At 39.0% G+C, this 14,804-nt stretch overlaps 1 protein-coding gene across 2 annotated transcripts; it reads left to right on the top strand.

Moving 5' to 3' along the window:
* The first annotated feature begins 2,328 nt into the window (after positions 1–2,328).
* On the top strand, positions 2,329–13,234 carry LOC115221508 (ER membrane protein complex subunit 4). 2 transcript variants are annotated; one of them, XM_036510617.1, is made up of 5 exons: positions 2,329–2,360; positions 8,159–8,276; positions 9,930–10,083; positions 11,224–11,381; positions 13,102–13,234. In XM_036510617.1, the coding sequence occupies exons 1-5, from the start codon at positions 2,344–2,346 to the stop codon at positions 13,135–13,137; spliced, it is 483 nt and encodes a 160-aa protein (XP_036366510.1). In that variant the 5' UTR covers positions 2,329–2,343; the 3' UTR covers positions 13,138–13,234. The 2 variants fall into 2 exon arrangements, with proteins under 2 accessions (XP_036366510.1, XP_029647567.1); XM_029791707.2 differs by lacking the exon at positions 2,329–2,360 and adding an exon at positions 6,079–6,225.
* Positions 13,235–14,804: the final 1,570 nt, after the last annotated feature.

Below are 14,804 nucleotides of genomic sequence, written 5' to 3' on the forward strand. Positions count from 1 at the left end.
TGTAACGAGCCAAGGTGTTTGCTGACTCACCACACATATTCGGATGCAAAACTTTGAAGGTGTCTGCAGACAGGACCAAATTATTAGATAAGATCCTTCCTTTTTCAGCTCTGATATCCCACTGCGTTACCTTCTATTATTTGTTTTAGTGGCATCAGTTAAAGGTTTTCCCATAGGGTTATCCAGTCTAATTCTTATATTTTACTTTATTTAAAATATTATAAGATAAATTAAAAGCCTTCAACAGAAATAAATCAGGTTTTTCCAGTGATTCTATTGTTATGGCAGGTTTGTATCAGTTTTATTTCATTTCAAAGAAAACAACTTTTTCATTTTTGTTTTGTTGCTGGTTTGTGACCAACAACTACCACTACCAACTTCACTTGGTTTACTTTCTGGATCATAAAATGAAATATCACCAAATTAACATGGTTTGAAACTTTCTTAAACTTGTCCAAAATCATAGCAAACGAAGAAGAATTATATTTATGAAACCTGTGCTTGGCCAAACAAAATAACGCTAATATCAACACAAAATGAAGACCAGGTAGATAGATGAAGAATATTTTTGTATGTTTATATAAAGATTAAATGTGTGTATGTGAGTGTGTATATATATATCATCATCATCATCATCGTTTAATATCCGTTCTCCATGCTAGCATGGGTTGGACGGATCGACCGGGGTCTGGGAAGCCAGGAGGCTGCGCCAGGCCCAGTCTGATCTGGCAGTGTTTCTACAGTTGGATGCCCTTCCTAAAGCCAACCACTCCGAGAGTGTAGTGGGTGATTTTATGTGCCACCGGCACAGGGGCCAGACGAGGCTGGCAACGGCCACAATCGGATGGTGCTTTTTCATGCCACCGGCACGGAGGCCAGTTGGGGCGGCGCTGGCAACGGCCACTTTCGGACGGTTCTCTTACGTGCCACCGGCATTGGTATCTCAGCTACAATTTCCATTGATGTTGAAAGATTTCAATTTCGATTTTGATTTTGATCTTCACTTATATATATATATAAATTTAAAATGAGGGTGAGAAATTAGATATTAATTTAATTAACATCGATTTCACACCAGTAGTCAAGCATATAAAAACTGAAGGCTCAGTAAAATTATATTATATATATATATTAGAGGAAAACCACTATGTGGACACTCATTTGCTAGAAATAGATCCGCTACGGTCTCACCACTAAGAACATTTCTTAGTAGTGAGACCATATCAGATCTATTTCTAGCATATGGGTGTCCACATAGTGATTTCCCTTTAATCTATATATATATATATATATATATATACACATACATATTATATAAAAATCCAAGAGTTAAAAAATGGAGTAGATTATTCCAGGCTACATATGTTTCATAAAAAGAGGAACCTCAGAAGTGGTAAATAGCCAAGCAAGGTGTATACTGCAGGCTACTCTTCAGGCCAAGGGTATCTTGATTATATGAAGTTTTAACTTGTTGTTAGGAGACCCATGTTAACACATGGAGGATTCAATCAGAATGCATAGAAAGCATAGTTTGAGTGGAGAATATAATTATGAAGAGCGTGCTAGCACAGAAAACGGACGTTAAACGATGATGATGATGAAATTAGAAATATAAGAAAAAAAAAAAAAGAAGAAGCAATATATAAAGGACTGAGAAAGTTTACAAGTAAAGAATGTAAGTGGCAAGGTGGGTCATTTCACAGATGGTTTTCAATGGGGACATTCAGACCAAGCCAGAAAGAGAGAGGGGGGAATAAGGAGTGGTATTTGAATAGGAGAGAAGGGGAGAGGAAAAAGTATTTGTGTTGAAAGGGAAGAAAAAGGTTTGCTTAGAGAGAGGACATAGAAGTAAAATTGAAAGTGTAGAGAAGAGGTGTAATGGCAGTGATGACTATAATTTAAGAATTAAGGAGTGTGTGTGTGTACTGTATGATCTAGTAGAGGTGTATGTGTTTGTAAGTTTAGAAAGGGGGTGGTGATGGGTGTGGAGGAAGACAAATTAATAGAATTTTTAGGGTATAGAGAGTAAGGCAAGATAGAAATAAATAGATAGAAAATATAAGGAGTTATAGGGAATAATGGAGTGGTTAAAGATTGGTGGTTATAAGGATAACTAAAGGGGAATATCTATGAGGGCAGTGGGGGAAGTTAGGGAAGGACACAGGGTGGAGTGGGGGATTGTTGTTATTTGTATTTTGAAAATAGGTTACATAATTTGTGACATGTAAAAATTATGCTATTGCGTTCATTCAGACAATTGGTGGATTGCATAATGGACAAGACTTCAGCTCTGCAAAGATCACACTTGTTATATCGCTGGTATACGGTTTAGCATGGGTGACTATGGACCACTTTAAAGTGTAAGAAATTGATTCATTCTTGAGCTTGTATATAAGCTGAGTTAAAGACACTGTTGGATTTTGTTTGGAGTAGTGGTTGCTCACTGTGGCTTTGAAGGTGGTGTTCTCTCTAACTCTAGCCAAAATGGGCCAAAATGGGCCAATTGGAAACCATCTGTGAAACGACCCCCACTTAAATTCTTCATTTGTAAACTCTCCCAGTTCCACATATATTTCTGTTCTTTTTTTTTCCTTTTCTTATATTCCTAAGAGCCTTACATATACATATAAGCATAAACAAGTGGTTTTAGGATATAAGTTTTTGCTGTGACAGGCAAGTCATTTTCAGCACAACAAAATGCCAATCATTTCAGTTCTTCATCTCCATAAGGCTCAGCATCTTGAGCTCAGCCATCAATACTTTGTCCCATGTATTCCTTTTCCTCAAGTTCCATCTACTTCTTTATGCAACTACCCTCCTCATTCTCATGGCCAAACCCACACAGTCTTCTCTGATTTCTCTTATGCCTATTTTTGTCTCCCAATACACTAACACACTGTCATACATACACACTAACATTGCACATCCAGTGGAGCATGCTAGCTTCATTCTTCTCGACTCTTCACATCTCCTCTGCATTCAAGGCCCATGTCTTACTACCATGGAACATTACTGTACATACATATGAGGAAGGTGATCATACGATGTGCTAGAAACAACAACCAAATCTCCCTTAAATCACACACCTTTTAGTCTGAAAATATTTTCCAAAAAAATATCTTTTTTTAACCATGAAGGCTTCTCCTGTGATTTTTCAGACAAAAAATTGTTCAAAATTGATCTGGGGATGGGGGCGGGGGATGAAAAAATCATAAATTTTCAAACATTTTTTCATAGAAAGATCCACCACCATTCCACCATCATTTTTGAAGTTGTGGTGAAGAGAATAAAGAGAATAAAACAGAAATATCCCCATCAAAACAGAGATAATCCCACTTATGTGGGCATCCTGATCTGAAACTCTGCCAAGAGTATTTCAATTATCACCCAGTCTGCAAATCGAAACCATCACCTTATAATTGTAGGTCCAAACTCCTACCCAACAGGCCACACACTTTTAAACTCTGTTGAATTTTAACAAAAAGGGGAGGGGAATGTTGTGGGTATTGGGAAGAAAAAGAACGAATTCATTATCAGTCATCAAATGAAATGAAATTATCAACTTTGTTTCCTCATAACTTCCAGAAAGATGGATATTTTCAAATGAAATTTTCTACAAATATGCTTTCGATGGTGTAGGTTCAGATTAGATCAGAATTTGTTGTGGGAAAGTTTTTCTGGGGGCAGGGAGAAGAATATCAGAAAATTCACACAAGTTGGCTTTTTTTCCTCATAACTTTCAGAAAAATGGGTATTCTTTTATGAAATTTTTTACAAATACATTTCAGATAGTGTAAGATGTACTCCTCCACTAATTTTGTTGCTTTATAGATTTCTGAATCATAATCTCCAGAGCCAAAAACGTGGGTTTCTGTAATAAAAAAAAAGAATTTTTTTAAAAGTAGGTTGAAGGGGTCGGGTTACATCTCTAGCATGTGCGTCAACCAACATTCATGATGTGTCCTCAGGTCAGAGATCTGGTCTAAACACATTCAACAGAGTGGATTTCCACAAGAGGACATCTAAGGGCTGGGCACTGGTGTTAAACCAGGGAATGGATTGCCTAATAACGAGACGGTCACAGTAGGTATGTGAGCTAGGCTTCACAGACCCCAGTTGAACCATCCAAGCCATGCTAGCATGGAAAGCGGACGCTAAATGATGATGATGATGATGATGATCCAAAACCCTATGTACTTTTGGATATATGCTTTGAGCATCGTAGACTGCGATTTTAAAAATCAAACGAATATATCCTCGTTCCATTATTTTTCAGGGTTTTCTTTACCCCTCACCATATAATTTAAAAAAATTTTAATCTTTTATGAAAAGAATTTTTCTTCAGATCTACCTTTTAAATATCTCAGATTGTCTTTAAAAAAAGAAAAAAATTTTTGCATCCTAATCCATCTTTCCGTAACTTATTTCATTTATGATGAGGTTTTTAGATTTATATTTCTTTAAATATTTATGGCACACAAGGGGCTAAACATAGAGGGGACAAACAAGGACAGACAAAGGGTTTAAGTCAATTACATCGACCCCCAATGTGTAACTGGTACTTATTTAATCGACCCTGGAAGGATGAAAGGCAAAGTCAAACTTGGCAGAGTTTGAACTCAGAATGTAATAGTAGATGAAATGCTGCTAAACATTTCGCTCAGCCTGCTAACGATTCTGCTAGCTCACTGCCCCATACCTATTTCTTTATTACCCACAAGGGGCTAAACATAAAGGGGACAGACATAGGTATTAAGTCGATTACATCGACCCCCAATGTGTATCTGGTACTTAATTTATCGACCCCCGAAAGGATGAAAGGTAAAGTCGACCTCAGCGGATTTTGAACTCAGAATGTAACGGCAGGCGAAATACATGCCCCATGCCATTTCTTTAAATATTGGAGTTGACAACTATGAAAAGATGAAACTTTCATAAATTCAAAACAATTATTTTTCAAAAAGCAGATTATGATTATTCTGGAATTTGTCATAAAAAAGGTGGAGGCAAAGATCATGGGATTTTTTTTTTTTACTGGAACACACTATATCAAGGGTGGAGATTCCGAATCTGCAAAAAAATAAATAAATAAACACCACCCTCTCATCCACCCTATGACAAGAAGTGAAATTAAAGTGTTTTCTCTACTAATGTTTCACACACGCATAGAATTATAAAATAGCAGATGCAAAAAGTATTTAAACAGAAATCCTGACAATGCTAGAAACAAGTTTTCCAAATTTTAATACGAATTACCAAAGAAGATAAAAATTTTAAAATTTAAACCCCCCACCACCAATTTCTTCATTCTTTCCACTTATTTTAGAAATACCTTTTGGCGAAATATGTAGATCCTACGGGGATTATGATTCTTAAAAGAAATTGTTTGTAAAATTTCAATTTTTCCAAAAAAATAAACACACCTCCCCTCCACCCTATGACAGAAAGTAAAATTACCCCACCCCCTTTTTTTATTTGCCAGAGGGGCAAAGAATGAGAACATGTTTTGGGGGTTTTCAGTTTTCAGTTTTTAAGTACGCCCCAACCGGAAACCAGACAAGCTAGAAACAACAGCCAAACCGAGGATCAACTTTCTAAAGACGAATTACCAAAAAAGAAAAGAAGTTTTTAATGTCATTTTGTTGTGTGTGTGTGTGTGTGTGTGCAAAAAATCTAATTTTTCATATCTCTCTTAATTCCAAAAGACCCTCAATCACAGAATCGTTAGCACGTCGGGCGAAATGCTTTGCGGTATTTCGTCTGCCGTTACGTTTTGAGTTCAAATTCCGCCGAGGTCGACTTTGCCTTTCATCCTTTCGGGGTCGATTAAATAAGTACCAGTTACGCAGTGGGATCGATATAACCGATTTAATCCGTTTTCTGTCCTTGTTTGTCCCCTCTATGTTTATCCCCTGTGGGCAATAAAGAAATAAATATACTACACACTCACACATGATTTCAGATGTGTTCATATATGACTTTTCACTCATTTGAAAAGAAAGCATGCAGTGTAGCAAAAAAGAGTCCTTTACTTTTTAAGAATGGCAAGATGTAATTTAAAGGAGATTTTAGCTGTTATTTCTAGCATATCGAGTGACCACTACCAACCGGCTGAAAGAGTTAGACAACTTGGTGTAACTCTTCTGTGTGTGAGAGTCATTTCTCGTCAATGATGGCTTCGTCCCGCATCCGTCGTCATCGCTGGGCTCTGGATTTCTCCGGAAGGTTTGTCGCATCCTCCCACTTTCGGGTCTTTACATTGTTTTAGGGCCTTCAACAGCCTTAGAAGGAATATATCCATCGTTCATTCTGTTTATGGTGATATCATTGTAAACAGTATTCTTCCAGTTAATAAGTTTGAGACTGCAACACTTGGATGGCAATTAACGTCCTCGCTAATTAATTAATGGTTATTTATTCCTAATTGTGCTAATTAATAATTTACTATATATTCCTAAGCTTTATGTTATTAAAGTAGAACCACTAACGGCAGTTGAAGGGTCTTTTTCTAATTTAAGCTGATTTGTATTCGATATATTCCTGAATAAATTAAACTTTGATAAAAATGGTTTAATATTTATTTTACTCTAATTCCAGTAAGATTTATCTCCGAATTAGACAAACTGGTGCGTGACAGAATCGTTAGCATGCCGGACAAAATGCGTAGGGGTATTTCGTCCGTTTTATGCTCTGAGCTCAAATTCCACCGAGGTCGACTTTGCCTTTCATCCTTTCGGGGTCGATAGATTAAGTACCTATTTCTTTATTACCCACAAGGGGCTAAACACAGAGGAGACAAACAAGGACAGACATAGGTATTAAGTCGATTACATCGACCCCAGTGCGTAACTGGTACTTAATTTATCGACCCCGAAAGGATGAAAGGCAAAGTCGACCTCGCCGGAATTTGAACTCACAACGTAACGCAGACGAAATATCGCTAAGCATTTCGCCCGGTGTACTAACGTTTCTGCCAGCTCACCACCTTATAGATTAAGTACCAGTTACGCACTGAGGTTGATGTCATCGACTACTCCTCTCCCCACAAATTTCAGGGCTTGTGCCTTTAGTAGAAAGGATTATTATTATTATTAGGCGGTGAGTTGACATAATCGTTAGCGCGCCGGACAAATTGCTAAATGACAAAAAGAGCCGAAGTCAATTCCATTTCATGTTCTACGGAACATTGCTATTGTTGGAGGGTTCGTTTCCTTTGGAGGTGCTGGATATTCTACCACAAAGTTTAAAAAAAATAAACTTAAGCAAGCAGAATATTTCTTTGAATCAGCGTCTCTTCTATGCAACTATACTCCAATTGAAGAATATTTTGGTCAACCAATTACAGTGAAAAGCATTGATCTTGGTGCCCTGGGTGCAAAGATTGCAGTTCCTGAATGTGACCAAGAAATTCTTTGTTTTGGGGCTACTCGTGAAAATACAGATGAAAACTGGTTGGATGACCGACTTGATAAAGAAAACAAAGCATTACGAATGACCAAAGACAGAAGCAAACGAAGAGAAAAAAGTTATGACAATAGGAGATTGTTAGTTATTTTAAACCAAATTCTACAAAACTGAAATTAGCAAAGATTGTAAATCTAAGGAAGCAGAATCCAGTTCAGTTTTCGAAATTAAAGAAAGAATGTTACAGATATTCTTTTATTTGTTTCAGTCATTTGACTGTGACCATGCTGGAGCACCGCCTTTAGTCGAACAAATCGACCCCAGGACTTATTCTCTGTAAGCCTAGTATTGTATTAGTCTCTTTTTTCGAACCGCTAAGTACGGAGATGTAAGCACCACCATCAGTTGCCAAGCGATGGGGGGGGAGGGAAGAAACGTAGATATTAATCTGCACCTTGATTGATATGATTAATGAGTGAAAATTTATTAACATTGACCCATGGCAATATGTTTTGGATGGAAAGGGAGGAGACAGTAGTTAATTACAAGGATTCCAGTCCTGATTGCTTGTCCAATTTTATGGACCCTAGAAGAGTAAAATACGAACTCAGTACCTTCTGGATCTGAACTTAGAATGTCACTTTATCAATCCTGCTCTCCACTGTACTGTATTACACGAGTTAGTGACTGACTTTTATAGTATTGATGAGAGTTCACACTTGTTAGGTTGTTGTTTATTTTCTCTTTTTTGCAGGTCCAAATCTGACCACCAGGTGAGTCGAATCTCTGACCTCCGACCTCCAGTTGGCTACAGTGAGACTGCCAATGTATCCGACCGAGTTAAAGACATTGATCCAGACTTAATTGTTAAAGTATGTACCGAATATCTTACTGAATCTTCTTTTCATTTCTTTCCATTCCAAAGGATTGAAAAAATCTCCCCTCCCAATGTCCCTCAACCAAATTTCACTCACTAGCCTTTGGTCTGCACAATGCTATGGTAGGAGAGCTGGTATTAATGAACTTAATATAACAAACCATGATTTAATTAGTGAGGAGAAAACTCATTAGCTTAATGATTAATTCTAGTTTTAAAATGTCTACAAATTTAGTTTTTACTGAAGATTATCATCCTTAATTCCTGTTGCTACAATTAATCCTAATAGGAGATGAAGAGAGAAGCAGTTGGTGTAATTCTTAGACTGAGAAGGTGTTAGAAATAAGGTTATATCACCTCAGATTAGCCATCTTTAAGGAGATCATCGGTGGTCGGTTGAGCAACAATCTACAGCTTCCATGTCTCTACCTAGCTAAGGACCCCTACTCCACCACAGTCCACCATTCAGTGATTAATTTAAGCACAGTGTGACACTCTGGACACGTTGCACTCCCTTCAGTGTCCAGTCTTGTTCCCTGCAGGTTCTGGTCGGGATTGGTAAAGTGGATTTAGTCAAATTCCTGGGGTACATCCCACCAGTGTTTGGGGTTGACACAGTACTTATTGATTTCACTGTTATTTTTGTTGGTTTTCCTTTGACTTTATGCAAGTTGATCATTGTTGGTAGACAGAATTTTAGGAAGTGTTTTTGTGGTGAAGAACAAAGATTGAAGTGTTGAGTCAAAGATCTTGTAGTGGGGTGGGATGGGAAAGCCATGTTGTTGAGCATCCATGTCAGCTCTGATCCAGAAGAGCCATGAAAAGCTGTTCCAGTTGTGAACAGCCCCGATCAAGCATGTCAATGAAGTAAAGTGATCCAGACATTACATAACTTGCCCTATTATTAAATGTGTGTGCTTCCCTTTTTAAAAAGAAGTAGCATACACAGGAAATTTGATTGCTGCTTCTAAACATAGTCCCCTACATCATGTTACAGACTCAAAAGAAATGAGATATTGTTTGTTATAGAACTTCAGTTCAACCGGTCAATCAGGGAAGGAGATGGGCATCACAAATCAATTTATGGACATTTGAGTCTGGTCAGGGTCATCCCTGGTCCAGAGCCAAAATATTTTGTGGCATTAAAGAAAATAAATGTCTGGAATGGAGTTTTGGTAACATTACTCTGTTGTTGCTATGTGAGATCAGATTCTATGATCTTACATTTGTAACAAGGATATAGACACAGATACTGTGGTACAATGAATTGCATGTTCTAATTCGTTATTTGACAGACTCATCCAACCCTTATGGACATTAAAACTTTAATTGTATTATTTAATTACTACTTCCATTTACAACAGAGCATGAAATGTCATTTACAGCATTTATTATGATCGTTTTTTTTCAGCCAAACATTTGTCATGAGAGGACATGAAAATAAAAACATGGAGGGTTGATGTGGTAGAGTTTTAGATTGACCCAAATTTAATCAGAGAACATAATTAACAATTGTATTATTATGGCTTTGACCTTTATTGCGATTTTGAGATCTCATGGATACTGTATAAAAGCGGGACTGGAACATAAGTAGTGTAAACTATTTTTGCTAAGATCCCTAAATCCTTATGTGATGTTCTACTTTTAGAGATCTTGGGATGTGGCCCTTGGTCCTGTCAAACAAGTACCAATGAATATTATTATTATGTGGATGGCTGGAAATTCAATTTCTATTTTCCCAATAATGATGGTTGGAATGATGTTCTTCAGACCAATTCAGGCTCTGATTGGAATTCAAAACAGTAAGTGATGTTTTGTTGTTGTTATATTAAAACAATCCTTAGATTGTAGCACTGATACTTTTCACAATCTTTCAACCTCCCCACTTTTTACTCACCCTTTTCACCCACTTTCACAATCCTGATGGGATAAAATATATTTGTCATCCGTTTCAACATCAGCCCCTGACCCTTAGATGCTGCTCTCAGCAGAGTCTACCTGGTTTCCATCTTGAGATTAACTCTCCCTCCATTTCAGGGTTCCTGAAGACATCAAGATTGCTGTCTTCTCCTAAGTGAGATAAAAAAAATTTAATTTCCCTATTCTCTAACTTCTCATTTCTTGATCTTTCAACTGCTTTTACATGAATCATTTGACCCCTTGGATAATATCTGGTATTTATTGTTGGGTGGATGAGAGATAAATATCCCCCTGAATAAGTTGCTAATCACTGGCAGGTATTTGTATATGGAAGACTTTAGTTTTAGTAGTGCAAACTGAAGAAGTACTTAGTGACACCAGCACATACTTATTGCACTTATTTACAGGGGATCATCCAATTACACTTGACAGTTTTTGTTAAAACAACAGTGACACTCTGTTGAATATTTTTATAATTTTTTTCTCAAGTGAAAACCATGTTTTCACCATTGGTGTGGTTGTAAGCAACATCAGAAGGGAAGAGAAGAAGAGATTAAGACAGAAGACAAGAGATAGATACAGGACTGGTAGAGAAAATGTCTTCTTGGCAACCACCAGCTGTGACTAATGACTGTAGGTCTGCAAGATTTAGGGCCAGAAAGCGACATACATTGACCCCCACCAGCAGGGGCAACACAATATTAGTGATTGGATTGAAACCGCTTCACTTGGTAAACTTTCACCATATATCATCTCTCACTCCCCAACTCACCCTCACTCCTACTCACAGTCAATGGAGCATCAGAAACACTTAAGTATCAGACTATTGACATAACAGGATAGGAATAGTGTGTGTAGCTTTGCCAGTCAGGGAGCCTTGAAGATGATGTGGTGATGATACTGGAGCCTAGGGTTGAAATGTGTGGAGACAGGGCAAGAAAGCATAGCTAAGGGGGTCACCTGAGTAATCTTCTGCCACAGAAATCTGTACCCAAATCATTGTTTTAATGTTTGTATTTCAGCATTCAAATTGATTGAAGGTTACCAAGGACCCTTGCAGAAAATAGTTTACTTCTTTGGGAATGTCATCTGTTTGGCACTGGCTGTGTATAAGTGCCAGGTGATGGGTTTGTTACCAACGCAACCATCTGATTGGTTGGCCTTTGTTGAACCACAAAAGGTATGTATCACATTTGTACTCCTTGACAAACTTTTCCAAGGAAGGTTTGCAGGGAATATAGTCTTTGTGTGTGGAAGGTGTACAGGTACAATAAACACTACAAGTAAACAGAAAATAGACTCTATCAAATGCCAGGCAGGTAAGCTAGAGGTAATTGATAGCTTCCATTGTCGGGGTGACCAAGTCAGTAGTGGAGGTGGATGCGAGATTAAGAATAGGCTGGGCAAAGTTCAGAGAGCTCCTACCTCTGTTGGTAACAAAGAGCCTCCCCCTCAATGAAAGGCAGATTGTATGATGCCTGTGTGCAAACAGCTATGCTACATAGCAGTGAGGCATGGGCTGTGACCACCAGGGACATTCACAGGCTTGAAAGAAATGAAGTTGGTCTGCTTCACTGGATGTGCAATGTCAGGGTGCATGCACAACAGAGTGTAAGCATCTTGAGAGAAAAGTTGGGTGTAAGAATCATCAGATGCGGTGTGCAAGAGACGTCTGCATTGGTGTGATTATGTGATGCGTATAGATGAGGCCAGCTGTGTAAAGAAGTGCCAATCTCTAACTGGGTGGGGGAACTTGTGGAAGAGGTGGTGAAGTATGATCTTTGAACATTGGGCCTAACAGAGGTGACGACAAGTGACCGAGACCTTTCACAATAAGCTGTGCTTGAGAAGATTCATGAAGCCTTGTGAAACCACAGTCATGGCTGACATTGGTGTCAGGGAAATGGCAGCCATGCATTGTCATTGTGGTTGTTGCTTGTGGCATGGAAATGGCATTCTGTGAATTATGGTTGCTGCCTGTGGCTTGTAAATGGCACCAGTGCTGGTGGCACATAAAAGCATTCATTAGACTCTTGGAGTGGTTGGCATTAGGAAAGGCATCCAGCAGCAGGAAACCACACCAAATCAGACTGGAGCATGGGGGGGGGGCAGCTCTCCTCCTCATCAGCTCCAGTCAAACTGTCCAACCCATACCAGCATGGAGAGTGGACGTTAAATGACAACGATGATGATGATGACTTCTACCTCTTCCATTCTTTTATTCCTTTGAGGGATGAAACAGTGACGCCATGAAAATGGGGAGGTGAATGGTGAGATGTGAGTTGTCTGGAAACAAGGATTTTATGGAATTGTCTTAAGTTATTTAGTTTACACACACACACACACATTTGCTGGAAGAGAAGACTGCCTCAAACAGAGATATTGAATTGATATGACAATAATTATACTTAGACTAGTCAAAGGCAACATAACTGCAATAGTTGCCCCTGCAAGGACCCCAAAATCAACTTTGACTGATGAACAAAAACCATTTCCCTGAAGCCCTCTTGCAGACTTCATGGAGTTACTTCAGTCTCATTGGAAGCGATGGTCGTGGATGGTGCATGGAATGTAAAGTGACCGAGGTTCTTGGAGGCAGTTGGCTCTTTGCAACATCGTTAGGAAGTCATCCAGTCACTTAATCACACATATGCATATCTGCGTATACACACATCCATTTGTTTGTGTGTCTGTCCATCCACCTGTGTGTGTGTGTGTGTGTGCTACTTGTGCATTTGTGGTTTTATTCGAGAAAGTTTTTCATTCTGGTGTTATTGTAATGTACCATGAGTTTGTGGTAGACATATGATAGACCTTTTTTTTTTGACTCCTACGGGTTTTGCTACTGCTTCAGCCGTGTTGGGTTCACTGACCAGTTATCTTCTTTTTGTATCTTTCAGAGAATGGAATGGTCCGGTGGTGGCATTCTTTTGTGAAGGATGAAATTAATCCCTCAGTTGATGTTGAAGTTGAATCTAAATTATAACAACAAATGTTTTTACTTAAAGCAAATAAATAAACGCGATTCTGATATGTCTGTGTTGGAGATTGATTAATTGTTCATTTTTTAACCTCATCTTATGCACACCCGCTTCATATCCCGTCTGTGTCTGTTGAACCTTTCCAGTAACATCCACCCCTCCCACCTCTAACTATGATAGGAAAACATAACTGCACATATTCCATTCCTTTATCTCTCTTCTTAGAACCTCTTCCCTTGCCACCTGTCCCTCTCTCCCATCATCATCCCTGACTCCTATATGTCTACTGTATGTCAATTGTCCCTAAACACCTCATTTCTGCCATCAATACCCATTTTTATAACTCACTGTTACCACATCTATGTACCTTTGAACCTGTGAAACACTGTCACTCTTTTCTGTCTCCCCACCACTTAACCTCATCTCCCCCCCCCCACCAATTCTGCCAGCCCTGATTCTGTGCTCCCATTTTCTCTCTATCCACCTTGAACCTTGAGGGTACACCCTGACGTCATCCCCATCATCTCTCTTTCCTGCAAAATACCCATATATCTCCCTTACAAGACACCCATGTCTGTCTCTCTCTCTCCCACTTTAGCCTTTCTACTCATGGCACATGGCCACCACCATCAATACTGCACTTCTACTCTTTCTAGAGATTTTGTCTTGCAAGGGACTTGGTGACCTCACTAGTGCTGGTGCCACATAGAAAGGCAACCAGTCGCCTCTGTTAAGTGGTTGGCATTAGGAAAAGCATCTGACTGTAGAAACCTTGCCAAGGTAGACATTGGAGACCAATGCAAGTCCTCAGGCCAGTCAGACTCTGCCAAACTGTCCAACCGAAGCCAACATACATCATGTGCCCAGAACCTTTAATGTCCGATGGAGCTGCAGGAGTTCTGTTGCAACACATGGAATGTCTTCAGTGTATGCTTTAGATGAGCCCATCTCTCTGGGGTGGACAGCTGATTTCTTCTAGATAGACAGCAAGAATGTAAAAAATGAAACCCAGTTCATGACTGGTATTTAATTTATAAAGGTGATGGATGGACTTTTAAAATTTGCTTGATCTATCATCTCAGATCACTAAAGATCAATGAAGGAACTTGTTAGAAAAAGCTGCCATTGGTGTTGCTGAGCTTGGATCCCATTGATGGAGAAACTTTCATCCTATTGGTCGAAAATATCATCATCACTGCAACACCGGATCCCGGTCAAGTGTTTTTTTCACATTGGGAAACAGACGATACTCAGATGGGGTCAAATCAGGAGAATGAGGAGGGTGATCAACCAGTTCAAAGCCGCAGTCATGCACAGCAGCCATTGAAACCAAGAACTTGTGTGCTGACAAGAGAAGCCTTTTTGTCAGTTTTCCTGGGTGTTTGGTCTTTATAGTCTTTCAGCGAATGGCATATTACTCTCCATTGATGGTGTAACCCTTTTGAAGATAGTCAATAAACCCAATAACTTTTGCTTTCCAAAAACTGAGGCAGGCCATCGCCTTCCCTGCAGATGTCACGACCTTGGTCTTCTTTGAAGCAGGTGAGGAGAGGTGTTGCCACTGCATAGATTGTTTCTTTTCTCTCTGGCTCAAAGTGATGACACCAAAACTCATCTGGGTT

This window comes from Octopus sinensis, linkage group LG18 (assembly GCF_006345805.1).
Source record: "Octopus sinensis linkage group LG18, ASM634580v1, whole genome shotgun sequence".
Classification (NCBI taxonomy): Eukaryota; Metazoa; Mollusca; class Cephalopoda; order Octopoda; family Octopodidae; genus Octopus; species Octopus sinensis.

Coding starts and splice junctions, on each gene's coding strand:
- LOC115221508 (XM_029791707.2), top strand. CDS start 6,170: ATGATGGCTTCGTCCCGCATCCGTCGTCATCGCTGGGCTCTGGATTTC. Junction 8,277..9,929: donor ATCCAGACTTAATTGTTAAA/GTATGTACCGAA, acceptor TTCTACTTTTAG/AGATCTTGGGATGTGGCCCT. Junction 11,382..13,101: donor CCTTTGTTGAACCACAAAAG/GTATGTATCACA, acceptor TGTATCTTTCAG/AGAATGGAATGGTCCGGTGG.